Here is a 14,773-nt window from a genome sequence, read left to right on the forward strand (position 1 = left end):
AGTTTGGTAAAGTCTTCCGCTAACACTAACTTCACCAGCAATATACCTCCTGCACTTTGTTTTGTTCGAATAGACGGAAACGGCATCACATTTAACCGTCAGTTAACACTACTCAATAGATAGTGAAACAGCGCCTAAATCTTATTTCAAACATGAAAAAAAATTACAAAGTTTATTTTTAATCAAGATCAGGATTAAATGATATTGTATCGGATAACTCAAGTCTTAAATCGAGTTTAGCTCGTAGTTTCGGGCTATTTCGTACCCTTCTTCACAGGAGCACGCGACTCGGTGGCTGCCGCAACACGCTCACTACGCGCCACCGCTCTGCTCGCGCGACTGTCCGTCGAAACTAACACCGGTGCACAACTACCGCATTTTTATCGTCATTTTTATTGTCACTGTCTAATGTAGGGTAGCACACAACATTAACAACATCGCTCGTAAAGGCACGTTGACACCAACCGATGTCGCAGCACGAGTATTTAATACTGTTTTTCAACTTAGGGGTACCGACCACCACAATCCCGGTTAAAATTCCGATGACGACTAATCTCAACAACTACTAATATCATTTATTATGATATAAGTAGTCTCACAGTAGTTACATGTTCAAGATCAGGTTTGTTTGAAATTCAATCACGTGGTAAACGATGATAAACTAAGACCCGAAAACGAATACGGTACCTACACATTTATCTCGACAAATTCGAATTTAAATACGTTTATTTTGTCAAACATGTGAAAGCAGACAAATTCCAAGGTTTCTTTCTAATTCAGTCTTTATTATTTCATTTCAGTCTGATGATTTGATCATTGCGGGTCTCGTCAGACAGGTGTGCAAGCAGGACGCCACCCTGCTCGGCTCTCTGATGCCATCAGCGGAGTGGATCACCGATCAACTGACCAACCTCACACTAGCTACCAGCCAATACACATATAAACTGTAGACCAATAATCACAAGAATAAAAATGTTCTCATTGTCACACGCTTTTTATTTTTGATCTACAAGATTTATTAAAATTAAAAGTTTTCGCTGCGCCAGACGCGATTCGAACACTACGCTTCGAGTAGGTACCTATGCTAATAAGTAATAACTGCATCACGTCTTCGCCAAGAAACCATCCGAAAACATTAATCGCTTGCTTACCTATGTGTTTCAGGATGTATTCATGAATTAAAACAGTAATTTAGTTAAAGAACATGCTTTTTACTTCTCATTGAAATTATACATCTCTACATACATCTAGACCACTATATAGGTAATGACACTGACAGCGCGCCAAACAGGTTACGTTCGGAAACATCCCTCTTTCTTTAGAAAAGCTCATACTACCCTAGGACATGTCATAGTCGTTGAAACGGGCAGGTCTACATCCTACCCTGGTGCTACGTCGTGGCTCTGGAAGGACGTTACCAGCCATTGCTTCTTGGTATTGTTGAGCTCTTTGATTTTCCGGTCTGAGCTCATCTTGTTCTGCTGAAAATATAAGTTCTGTACCTGTATGGTAAGGCTGAGATGGCGACCACTCTGTTGTTTGTCTTGGGACATTCACTTCTGTAGGTACCATCTTGTGTATAGAGGAAACACCTTCAGGACAAGGTCTTATGTGAATCCTGTTTCGCCTGTATTCTTTGCCATTTGCAGATACGACATATGACCTATCATTCAGAACCTCAGTAACTTTTGCAGGTACCCATTTTCCATTCCATTCTGGATTTAATCTAACAGCCACATTTTGACCTATTCTAAGCATGGCAGTGTCCTTTGCTCTTTGGTCATAGTTTACCTTATATTTTTCTTTTCGTTCCTTAATAGTTTTAGGTACATTTGCAATAAGTTTGGGTATTAAATGTTTTAGCAGACAGGGTAGACCAGTTCTCGTTCTTCTGGAAAATAGTTTCTGTACTGGACTTGTCAAATCATCTTCTTTGGGTACATTCCTCAGATGTAATAATGAATACCATAAGTCGCTTTTAGTCTCCAAGCTCTGTATTACTATTCGTTTTGCTATTTTAACAGTTATTTCTGCTTTGCCATTTGACTGTGGATAGTGCGGTGATGATGTAATGTGTTCAAAATTCCAGCTCACAGAAAATTTCTTGAAATCTTCATTAACAAAATTTGTGGCATTGTCGGTACAAACTCTTTGGGGAATACCATGTCTCGAAAAATTTTTTTACATATATCAACAATTTCTAATGCTGTAAGTGACTTTAATTTGTCTAATTCGAAATAGTCTGAATAGTGATCAACTGTTACTAAATATTTTGCTTGGCTCACCGTAAACACATCCATTGACACATATTGGAATGGATATCTAGGCACATCATGAGGTTTTAGAGGCAATTTTTGCTGTGCTGTGGAATTTGTAACACAAAATCTACATTTTGCCACAAAGTTTTTTATATCATTTGACATGCCCGGCCAAAACATATTTGTCCTTGCTAGCCTCAAGGTAGCTATAATGCCATTATGACTTGCATGTACCTTTATCATTAACTCTTCTCTTATTGACACTGGTATAAGTACTTGGTCTTTTCTTAGTATGAGGCCATCTATAGTTGATAATTCATGCCTGAATTTATGATATATCCTTATCTCAGATGGCATGTCAGATATATAATTAGGGAAACCTTTTATGATATATACCATTATTTTCTGTAGATTGGAATCATTTTGTGTTTCTGTTTTAATCCTCTCAATAAGTTTGTCTGAAATTTTTAAATATTTAACTGCTGAAATCTTGTTTATAATCTTAAAAATTTCTTTTCATTAAACTTTCTTTCCTTTTTTAAAATGTCCTCATCCTCTTCTACTGAAGCTCGTGATAATGTATCTGCTACTATGTTATCTTTGCCTTGTATATACTGTAATTCAATATTATATTTTTGTACTGTAAGTAGCATCATCTGTAACCTTTTTGGTGCCTCTGTGAGTGGTTTATTTAGAATGTTAATCAGTGGTTTATGGTCTGTTTTAATGATTATTCTTGGGTTACCAACTATATATTGATTAAATCTTGTGCATGCAAACACTACTGCAAGCATCTCTTTTTCAATTTGAGCATATTTTTTTTGTGTGGATGTGAGACAGCGGGATGCAAAAGATATTATCCGATCATTTTGATATAAAACAGCTCCCAAACCAAATTCACTTGCATCACATTCAATAACAACATCTTTGTTCAATTCAAAGTATTTTAGTGTAGGTAAATCAGATCAGATATAATCCTTTTTAAATTATTAAATTCTTTTTCTTCTTTGTCTGTCCATTTAAAAATTACATCCTTTCTAGTAAGTTGCCTTAGGTGATGTGCCTCATAACTCAGATTATTTATAAATTTACTGAGATAACTCACCATACCTAAAAATCTCAACACATCTTTGTTAGAGGTTGGTGTTGGCATATTTTTAATAGCATGTACCTTTGATTTATCTACTTGAAGACCATCCTTTGTTAAATAATGTCCATAGTACTTGACAGAAGTCTGAAGAAAGTTGGCTTTATTTATATTTAACTTACAATTGATTTCTCGGAGTCTAATGAATAATTTTTCCAGTTTATTATTATGGTCTTTTGTTGCTTCTTCTAAATTATCACCAACACCATATATCAAAATATCATCTGCTATTATTTCAATCCCTGTAAGACCATGCAGCAAGCTGGTAAGTTTCTGTTGAAAAATCTCCGGCGATGATGTTAATCCAAACGGAAGACGCAACCATCTGTAACGGCCAAAAGGGGTCCAAAATGTAGTTAATTTGCTACTATTCTCATCCAGACTGATTTGCCAAAAGCCTTTCTTTGCATCTACGGTACTAAAAACCTTAGCTTTGCTCAACTCAGGCAACATCTCATCCAGAGTAGTGAACTGGTAGTTTGGTCTTTTCAGAGCTTTGTTTAGAGGAATAGGATCTAAACATATTCTAAATTTAGAATCTTTTTTAACAATCAAAATGTTGTTTACCCAGTCTGTATGACACAATTCTCTAACAATAATTTTATCTTTTTCTAACTGTTCTAATTCAGACTTCAGTTTATCTCGAAGAGCCATAGGAATCCTCCTGGGTGGTTGTATTTTTGGTGGAATAGTATTATCAAACTCTAAAGTAACCTCACCTGGAAGACAGCCATATCCCTCAAAAACATCTTGATATTTCCGGACCAATTTTTGGCATTGTTCATTATTTATCTCCGGCTGGATATAGTGTTGCAATATTTTATTAATCCAAGAGCCAAGCATGCATTTTCTGACAATAAGGGTTTGTGGTCCACATCTACTATGTGAAATTTTATAGAATACTTCTTGTGGTTACTGACACATTCAAAAATTTTAGTTCCATAATCTGTTATTTCAGAATTATTAAAACAGCGCAGCTTATGTATTGATGGTTCTAAGTTAGTCAGCTCATTACATCCTGTTATTGTTTTATAATAGTTTACACCCATTGTACATACTTGTGAGCCAGTATCCAGAATGCAATATGCTTTCACCATCTTGTTTTCTATGTTAAACAGCAAGGGCACCTCCCTATGGCCAGATCTCTTATTTATTTTTATTTCTGATATGTAAACATCATCATCTGATACATCAGATGGTGTTTGCTCACTGACCTCACGGACATATTTTTTCTTACAAACTTTTGCCAAGTGATTCCATCCCTTGCACTTTTCACACCTCTTTTTATATGCTGGACATATATTTTTGTTAAATATGTGCTTGTTGCCACAAAACTTACATGTTCTTAGCTCTTTCTGGTAAGTCTTTTGTTCATTTATTTTATTAATTGATTTTTCTTCTGATTCCTCGGTTTTCTGGAGCTCTGTCAGTTGCTTGCTGGCCGTTTCCGCTGACCTGCAGATATTTACAGCCTCCTCCAGATCCAGATCTGCTCTTCGTAGTAATTCTTTCTTTGTGTCTCCATTGATAATGCCCACTACTATTCTGTCTCTTAAAATTTCCTTTTCCATAGTACCATATTGGCATGGTTTTACCAGTTTTTTTAATGATAATAGATATTCAGAGAAATCTTCTCCTTGAAGCTGTGTTCTCGCATTAAATAAATATCTGGAGTATATTAAATTTGTCTCTTTGCTTATGAACTCTTCTATTTTCTTAAAGATAAGCACTTCGTCTTTTTTATCTTCTTCAGTCAGACCAAACTCCATGTATTTTTTCATAGCCGCAGAGCCTAAAGCACTGATTAGTAGGCCGGCTTTTATTTCTGCCTTTGCTGGTGGCCATTTGTCAATTCCAGAGGCCAAACAGTAATTCTGCCAGCCGTTCTTGAAAAATTCTAAGTTTTCATGCTGATCGCCAGATTCGACTTGTAAAGGCTGTGGCCATGGGACATTGACCCTGCTTGCACTGGAGTCTCCCGTGTTAGTAACAACTTGTTGTTGTAACAATGTGATCTGACTTTGCATTGTCGCGAGCAATTTTGTTTGTTGCTCAAGTAAGAGCGCGAATTTCTCATCAGCACTCATTTTTTCACTTTATTTTGGTCACTGCAGCACTTCTGACACCATGTTTCAGGATGTATTCATGAATTAAAACAGTAATTTAGTTAAAGAACATGCTTTTTACTTCTCATTGAAATTATACATCTCTACATACATCTAGACCACTATATAGGTAATGACACTGACAGCGCGCCAAACAGGTTACGTTCGGAAACACTATGGTTGGATCTCAGTCCTATATACTCGTATTTATTGGATAGAGAAAAAGGATGGAGTAACTCGGGCAGCGATCTTTTGGCTTTTTCATGATTTTATTAAAAGAGGGCTTTTTAGGTTTTAGGAGCCAAAATGGCAAAAACGGAACACCTATAGTTTCGCCATGTCTGTCTATCTGTCTGTCCGTCCGTCCGCGGCTTTGCTCAGGGACTATCAATGTTAGAAAGCTGTAATTTTACACGGATATATATGTAAACTATGCCGACAAAATGGTATAATAAAAAAATCTAGAAAAAAATTTTTTAGCGTACCTCCCATAGACGTAAAGTTGGGGTGATTTTTTTTTCTCATCCAACCCTATAGTGTGGGGTATCATTGGATAGGTTTTTTAAAACCATTAGGGGTTTGCTACGACGATTTTTCGGTTCAGTGATTTGTTTGCGAAATATTCAACTTTAAGAGCTATGCTCCTGGTTAGCTCATGATCAATGTCCCGTTAGATGGCGCTGTTATCAATATTGCCTTTTTTCAGGTTTCTTCCGTAAATTATGAATAATTATTTCACCAAAAACTAATGGCTGGAGTATCTAAGCGTAACCGAATTTTTTGACCCCACACTCGAAATGAAATATTCCGCCAAAGCCGCAAACGAGTTGCTTTACTTTGAACGTCAATTACGGCCGTATACGGACACTAGGAGCTCACGCACACACGCAAATAGACAGCGCCAGCTAGCGAAAGTCTATTGCGACACTTAGCTACCCGATCGGGGTACTCCTTCGAGTAATATTTTTTTTTTATCGTGTCACGAAATTTTGTACCAACTGTACTTTAGTCGAAAATTTTACTACGACCTATAAAATTTATAAGTATTTTATTGATAATTAGAAGCAGTCTTGGGAAATAGCTCATGTTAGGCTTTTAAGTGTTGTAAGAGTATACTACATATTGAGACATGACTAAGATTCTGACCACGAAGCTCACGGTGCTAGGGTTAATGGTCTTGCTAACTGTTCACAGGTAACTACGTAAATGCTTCAGAATTTTAGTCCTAATGTGGTTTTGACTTGATTACCATGAAATATCTCAAGAGATTTGCCAAGTTGTATTTGCTAGCTGTTAATTTCAATACAGTTGATCAACAGTATCCATAAGGCCAAATCCAACCCCTGATTCGTGCAAAGTACTGTCATCATCATCATCAGCATCATATCAGCCGTGGGCCGTTCACTGTTGGGCATAGGCCTTTCTCATACATAGGTACAGTACGCTCTTGTTTTCACAAGAAATATGAAGTTACGAGTTGACTATCCTAGCTGTCCTCATCACTGAAATCCTTTCCACTTGACTATGCTGATGCATCACCATTATGATGCTTATGATTTATCATCTGCATCGAATTGAAAGAGTAGGAAGCTTTGTAGGAAAATAGATTTTGCAGGTGGTAGGACCTTGTGCAAGGTCCGCCCGGATTGCTACCACCATCTTGCTCGTTAATCCTGCCGTGAAGCAGCAGTGCTTGCACTGTTGTGTTTCGGCGTGGAGAGTAAGACAGCCGGTGAAATTACTGGCACTTGAGGTATCCCATCTTAGGCCTCTAGGTTGGCAACGCATCTGCAATCCCCCTGGTGTTGCAGGTGTCTTTGGGCGGTGGTGATCTCTTACCATCAGGAGACCCACCTGCTCGTTTGCCATCCAATCGAATAAAAAAAAAAAAAAAAAGATACTCATGTAGCGTCAGCATGGTTCTTTAGCCTAACAAAACAGATACATACTTTGGCACCCTTCTCAGTTTTTTCAGGTCATATATTTCCCAGGTAGATACTAACTTTTGTTATACTTACGAGATACTTACACACCGAAGCTGAAGTTCACCCAGTCGCCGTAATGAATTGCGGCAGTACCTGATCCAAGTAGTAACTTTGTACCTTCATACTTGCTGCTAATGTGCAGTCCTTAGGTATACATGTTTTGGGTGACATTACTGTGGATCTGGTACGGTCAGAAAGAAAACAGGATGAGCGACTATAGGGATCAAAGTGATTTGATCACATCCCTTATTTCCTTGTTAGTAGAATTATGTAAATATCGTTTGTGAATATGATGTGCTTAGTCAGTATTATCTCAAACTCAGCTTCAAGGTAGTTTGGTCCTTTGAGTCGTGGAAGTCTTGACAAATAAGTACCGATACAATCTAGAAGAACCTAAGAACCTTCCAGTAGGTGCTTCTGATTGATAAATGTCGCATGTATTACAAACTGCCAGACTATGACCACGTTCAGGTCACGACCAAGTTCACGAAAGATGCAGACGTAGTCTGTAGAGCGGTTAACGTACGTCCTGATAATTTGTTACCTTTTGTGCAAGCGAAACATCACGGTAATTACTGGTATGTTATTGACTTATTTGACCGCCGTAACCCATTTATAATGAGTATATTCATAATTGTTTGGAATATGCAATAGTGTTGTATTGTTTCTTACTTCCGAGGTGTCATTCCAAGCTCCAAGTTTATTACTAATGACCAGGATTAAATAAATGATTACTGGATAGAATGGTACAGTTTTCGTTTCCTGTTTTACCGTACCTATAACTAAGTTTTTGTCAACTCAATATATTTTAGCAGGTATCTTATTAATTTTAGTTTTAACTTATTACATCTGTCATTCTTTTTCAGGATTTCTCTATCAGAGTTGTCAATTTTTATTCTAACACTCACCGATGTTCAAAGTGTACGGCGTTAAAGACACATTACAGGAGTATTCAGTCAAAACTTTCTAACCATCTACGGGAATATTCATAATTTATCTTATATCATGGGACAATTTACACCAATTGACCTAGTCCCAAACTAAGCAAAGCTTGGACTATGGGTACTAGGCAACGGAAAACATACTTACATTGATAAATATATAACTTAAATACATATTAAACACCTATTTTAACAGGCCTCTTAGAAGCCTAGTTTGATTTAGAGACAATAATAAAATTAGTTACGATGTTAGCTGCTTAGAGAGTCACAAAGAAACGTTCTTGTTTCCGTTTGACTTTCCTTTCAAACTCAATCTAACTAAGAACCATAGATTGCTTTGGTAGGCATTTCATTAAATTACAAAAGTTTATAAAATGATAAATGCTAAGGCAAGCAGTTTATCATTGTACTGATGACCTCATGTATGTCAACTTTAATAACAGTTACTTCAAAAATAATGGCTAGTTACATCGGGAAAAACCCAATAAGTAAACTGTACAATAAACAGGATAAAACCGGCCAAAGCGTCTCGGACACGCCCAAGATAGGGTTCCGTAGCCATTACGAAAAAATCAAGTAATATTATGTACGTTATAACACAGTTAAAACACTTACTGCAGTCTTAAATCTATTACCAGAAAAAGAGCGTATCTTCACGGCACTTGCGTCCTATTGTTGAGAAGCGTAATTTTTCGGCAGTAACTCAAAAACGGTATATCCGATCATGTTGAATGAAACCAATTTTCGTTGAAAGTGTTTATTAAGCGTTACCTTTCCATATTTTTTGCATATTTTTTGGACAAACGGTTTACAAGATAGATAGATAGAGCGGACTGCAAAATTTCGTACCTACTTGATACCGCGATGAAACGCACAATGGTTTCCCATAAAACTGATGCTGAGTCCGAATTTCATAGTCTGCCACGGCGGAACTTGCCGAAGGTACCAAAAAAATAGTCACTTCCGGTGCGAAAAAAGGGGCGTAATTTAACCCATCTGATACTGAAATAATAGTCATGGCATCAGTTAGGAATTTACTGGTAGATACAGAAAAGAGAAATATGTCAGTATTTTTTTGCCGGAAGTGCTCGCCAGACGCTCTTAAAGGTGACCACCAAGACCCCTAAATATACCCATCTGATACCAGCATGAAACCAATTCCAGTCGGTAGGTATGAACCATCATTTCCAGAATATATAAGTCTGCCAAGGCTGTTTCTGCCGAAACACCTTGACATACGAGATTATGTGAGCAACCTCTAATACTCCGCTCAATATTATTTTAAGAATTTATTACTTAGCGATTATTAATGATGATTTTTTTTATTTATTAATGACTATTGATTAATTTGTTTGAGTGAGACTTGGTTGCTTCAAGGTATTTTTGACATCGAATTATTTGATAGCAAGAGCAGGTACAACGTGTACCGCGCGGACCGCGACTATCAGCGCGTAGAGATGACCTTGGGTGGCGGCACGCTGATAGCCGTGCGCCGCCCGCTTGTCGTGAACATGCAAAAATCCAGTATTTTGCCAATTTTTCCCGACGCTGATATTGCTACTGTCACTATATCACTTGTATCGTATCTTTTGTTGCTAATTCCCTCAAAATTGTAGTCAAGCACAGTCTCAATTAACGTTTTTTGAGGATTTATCTGACCTATATCTGGATAACCCAGACGATAGTTTTATTTTGGTCGGGGATTTCAATATAAGGGACGCTGTCTGGGAGCCTGGATTGGCGGGTGCTAATCGAATTTTACAGAATCCTTCTTTTGATGTGTTAACCTCTCAATTATTTACTTTTATGTGTTTTACGGGGTGGAACCAGTATAATGGTACGCCCAACGCTAATAATATATGCCTCGATTTGGTTTTTTCGAATAAGCCGTGTTTGGTTTCACGCGCGGAACCGCTGTCTCTCCCAGAAGATTCTCATCATCCATCATTAATATCAAAAACAATCCTCGGTTGTACCGAATCCTTCCTCCAACCTGCACCGCGTGTCTCGACGTTTTCATTCGGCCGACTACAGTGCTATTAATCAGGAACTATCTAAAATTAATTGGGACTCTCATCTAAATGATAAGGACATAGAAGAGGCCGTTAACATCTTTTATCGTGTCGTTAATGGCATCGTAGACAGACACGTTCCCTCAAGAATAATAAAATACAATCACAAATACCCAGTTTGGTTTAGCAAACAATTAATTAAACTAATAAATAAAAAATTAAAAGTTCATAAAAAATGGAAAACTTACAATAGGCAAAGTGATTATAACTATTTTTCACTACTGAGACGTGAAGTAAAACACATGGAAATAACGTGTTATGACTTATTTATATCACGCGCAGAGAGTAATATAAAATGTAGTTCAAAGCAATTCTGGTCGTTTATAAAATCCAAGCAGAGTAATAATGCCATACCGGACTCCATATACTTGGATAATCAAGTAGTATCGGATGGCCAGAGTATGGCAAATATGTTCAATGCATTTTTTCAATCAGTTTTCGAAACGGACACAACTCCATCTAACACAGTACGTGTTGCGGAGGGTGGCAATATGTTGATCAGTACGATAGATACAAGCCCAGCACCGTTGAGAGGTACTTAGCTCGACTTGATATATCCAAAGGTACTGGCCCCGATGGACTTCATCCCGTATTTCTGAAGAAATGTTCTGAGCAATTAGCCTCACCATTGTCAATATTATTTACGGCTTCGTTAAGGACAGGGATTTTGCCAGATATCTGGAAAAGATCTCTGGTAGCGCCCATCCACAAAAGTGGTGATAGACACTGTGTTAAAAATTATCGCGGTATCTCTAAATTATCTGTGATTCCGAAACTGTTCGAGAAAATTGTTTATGACCAAGTTTTTCCGGCTGTTAAACCTCTTTTGACTCCATACCAGCACGGGTTTGTAAGTGGTCGCTCGACAGAGACTAATCTGTGCGAGTTTCTTGACATTGTCCTTGAAGCCATGAGCAACGGCTATCAGGTGGATACAGTGTATACAGACTACTCGAAAGCCTTCGATAAAATATCCCATTCTTTGCTAATAATAAAGCTCGAAGCAGTCGGTATACATGGTGACCTCCTGAGATGGCTCGAGTCATATCTCCGTAACAGAACTCAAGCTGTAGCGGTGAAGGGCTACCTATCTAGTTTTGTTCCCATTACCTCTGGTGTTCCTCAAGGTTCCCACCTGGGACCTTTGCTGTTTAACATTTTTATCAATGATGTCACAGCTTGTATAGTAAATTCTCACATTTTACTTTACGCTGATGATACCAAGATCTTCAAGATAGTTAAGAATGAGCTAAGGTTAATACTTTAACAAATACAACATATGTACTTTAGTTTCCTGTTAACCTTAGCGGTCCCCAGACACCGACGACGCTTAGATAAAAAAATATTACTAGGTAATGTTGTGAGTTTGAGTTTGTTTGAGTTTAATTATTCTAAATTAGCTTAGGCTAATTTTGCGGGAAATCAGCATAGTCCCCGCGGGATAGGGATAAACGAATTCTTCGCAGATGAAGTCGCGGGCAACAGCTTAGGTATTGCATAATTATTTTTTACTTTTTATGTGTCTTTTTTGGCGGCGTTTTTTTGTCGGCGCTTTTTTTCGGGCGTTTTTTTAATCCCGGAAAAATGCACGGTTCCCGAGGACACAGCGCGCGATAATGGAATTCCACGCGGGCGAAGCTAAATACAAATATTTGTTAATGCACACCACTAATCAGTTCAAAAATTTATGCTACGCTATAGCTTTATTATGGTATGGTTTATTATGGTATTATTGCATTCGAATGTATAAATATAAATGCCAAATATGTGGTATACCTACCACCTTAAAGTTGATAATCGTTTGCATGTCATGAAACAATAATGCCATTAGACGTGTCTGTCAACTTGAAAGTTCGACTTTAGCGACATATTCATTTGATAGGAACTTGTTTAAAAATTGCTAGACCTCTTATTTGGCTGGTGGTGCCTTGGCCCCGGATAAACGTATCAATCAAAATTTAACTCAGCGACCAACGAGATACTGTTTATGCTTACTGCAAAATATTTAGACAAACTTTGTTTAACGCCAACCTATGTATAATATATATATATACTATAGTACAAACATTGATAACATTTTGACCCTCAAATCAGTTTTTAAAGTTGCGGCGAAACCGTCCTATGTTTAGTCGTTTGCCCAGACCGACTCAGGAAAGACGAGTTTTATTGAAGCAGATCCAATTCATCCATCCAAAGCACATAAATTGTAGCTTTGGTTTAAAAATATTCATAAATAAGTGAAGTAGTCAAACTTTAGTGTTCCAGTATTGAACAAGTAAGTAAGCAACTAAAAAGTAGGAAAGAAAGAAAATACATTTATTCACAACAATAGTATTAAGTACAAATAGACAACACCTAGGAAAGTATGTGTCATTGCGATTGTGAATCGAACACTGGCTCAGCATAATGCTGAAGCGTTAATAAACACCCCAGCGCTGATCTTCAGCCAGTACCGTTGGTGACCCTCGGACCGCTACAAAGATATACTACACAGTTTTATTACTATACATAAGACTACATAAATTGATAATTTGTAAACTATGAAACATATTATTTATTTTATGGTTTTGAAAGACATTAACATTAGTACATAAACATAATTATTATAACTATTATACACTCACTTGCCAAATATACATCACTGTTGGGTACGCGGGCAAAAGGAAACAAAAAGAAGTTTTGTGTAATAGTGCTGGTGAGAGAGGAATTATAGCTTTCGAAATGCCAACAAATAGCCTTTAAATAATTTATTGAATAAAGCGTTACTTTGCGGAGGAGGATTTAAGTGTTTACGTGACTACTTAGTATATATTTAAAAAGAAATCAGGCTGAGAAATTTCCCTTTCTCAGTTTTTAATAGTTCTAAAATACATAAATTTGGGTATGCTTTTTTTTTGGATTTTCTTACCCACTACGTCAAATTATATTCTAAGATCATATAAGAAGAAAAAAATGTCAGAGCAATTTTCCGATGAAAATAAGCGTCAAAAAAAGGAATTATTATTAAAAAAAATCTCATGTTTGACAAGTTTTAGATTTTTTTCTAGTATCACATACTGATTCTTCACTACTACTCAATCAATCGTCACAAAATTAATCACGATTAATTTAACTGCGATGAAATTAATCGACATTGTATTCGAATAACGATTGATCAATCGTCATTTTAATATACTAAATTTCTCGATTAAATCTCGTTAAAAAAAATAGAACACGCACGTTACAAAAATTATGTGTGTCTTTCATGTGTTGTTCACTTGGAAAATCATTTAAGTATGTATGCTGTGTGATATTTATTACAAATAAAATTTATTTATGCTTATATTAATCGAGAGAAACCTAATCTAATTAATTAATTGAGTGAAAATTTAGTCGCTGGTAATTAATTGACAGTTTATGTTAACTAAATCAATCGAAAGTCTTACGACTAAGATTAGTCAATCGTCATTTTTATTCGTTGATCGTGATTGAATAGGTTAAATCTCAATCGTTAATCGTTAGTCGATTACGATTATATTTTGCACATCTCTGGTCCTGAGACTGTTGACCGTTCAAGTAACTTAACAGAATTCTAGACCACTAGACTTTTTGTTACCCGACTGCCCGAAGGAGGGTTTTGTTTTTTATTTTTTAACCGATGTAAAAAAACGGTGGAGGTTCTCAAGTCGACGCGTATATTATATTTAACCTTATTTACTTTTTTTATTTAACCTTAATCTAGGTACAGGTTTGAAGTCAGTACCTCAGCACTGGCCAGCAGAAGTGGGCCTATAGTCGTCTACCATATGGGCTTCTATCACTCCTCTTGGCTCCTGCTGAGGCACCAACTTCAAACTGGTACCTAGACTAAGGTTAAATAAAAAAAGGTTTGTAGCGCGAACCTTATTTTGGTTCCCGAACGCAACCTGTGCCTTCTCGCTCGCTCGACCTCTCTCTCTCTCTCGGCAAGCAACTCCGAACGGTTGCACGCGCGCGCGTTTCGCGAGCCGCAATTTTGTGTATAACTATTCTTTGTGAACCCAAGTACTAACTAAGAAGACGTTTAATTATTTATTTATTTATTTATTACATTTCACAGCATACCAGTTAAACCAAAGCACTGTGAAATTCAGATACAATTTATAAAAAGAATACATAAAAATTAATATTATATAATATTAATATATGTGAAAAGATAAGAAGACGTTTCCTTTGTGTCCTCCATCGACAGGTTTATTACTTTTGCTTTTCAGTTTTTTCGACGGATTATTTTTTTGATAACAAGT

At 36.9% G+C, this 14,773-nt stretch overlaps 2 protein-coding genes across 2 annotated transcripts in view; one reads left to right on the forward strand and one right to left on the reverse strand.

Moving 5' to 3' along the window:
- Window positions 1-3,239: 3,239 nt before the first annotated feature.
- Window positions 3,240-5,631, reverse strand: LOC141441574 (uncharacterized). Its single transcript, XM_074106351.1, has 2 exons — window positions 4,125-5,631; window positions 3,240-3,730 (listed from the first exon to the last, which is right to left on the reverse strand). Exon 1 carries the CDS (start codon window positions 5,490-5,492, stop codon window positions 4,194-4,196), a length of 1,299 nt encoding a protein of 432 aa, XP_073962452.1. The 5' UTR covers window positions 5,493-5,631; the 3' UTR covers window positions 3,240-3,730; window positions 4,125-4,193.
- Window positions 5,632-12,612: 6,981 nt separating this feature from the next.
- The window catches only part of LOC141441550 (uncharacterized), a gene marked incomplete at its 3' end in the record, with an annotated part of 39,353 nt that continues 37,192 nt past the window's right edge, over window positions 12,613-14,773 (forward strand). The window contains 1 exon segment of the mRNA XM_074106318.1: window positions 12,613-12,783. Coding sequence (XP_073962419.1) covers window position 12,783 — 1 coding nt within the window.

Source organism: Choristoneura fumiferana, chromosome 24, assembly GCF_025370935.1.
Source record: "Choristoneura fumiferana chromosome 24, NRCan_CFum_1, whole genome shotgun sequence".
NCBI classification, from domain to species: domain Eukaryota; kingdom Metazoa; phylum Arthropoda; class Insecta; order Lepidoptera; family Tortricidae; genus Choristoneura; species Choristoneura fumiferana.

Coding starts and splice junctions, on each gene's coding strand:
- LOC141441574 (XM_074106351.1), bottom strand. CDS start 5,492: ATGAGTGCTGATGAGAAATTCGCGCTCTTACTTGAGCAACAAACAAAA.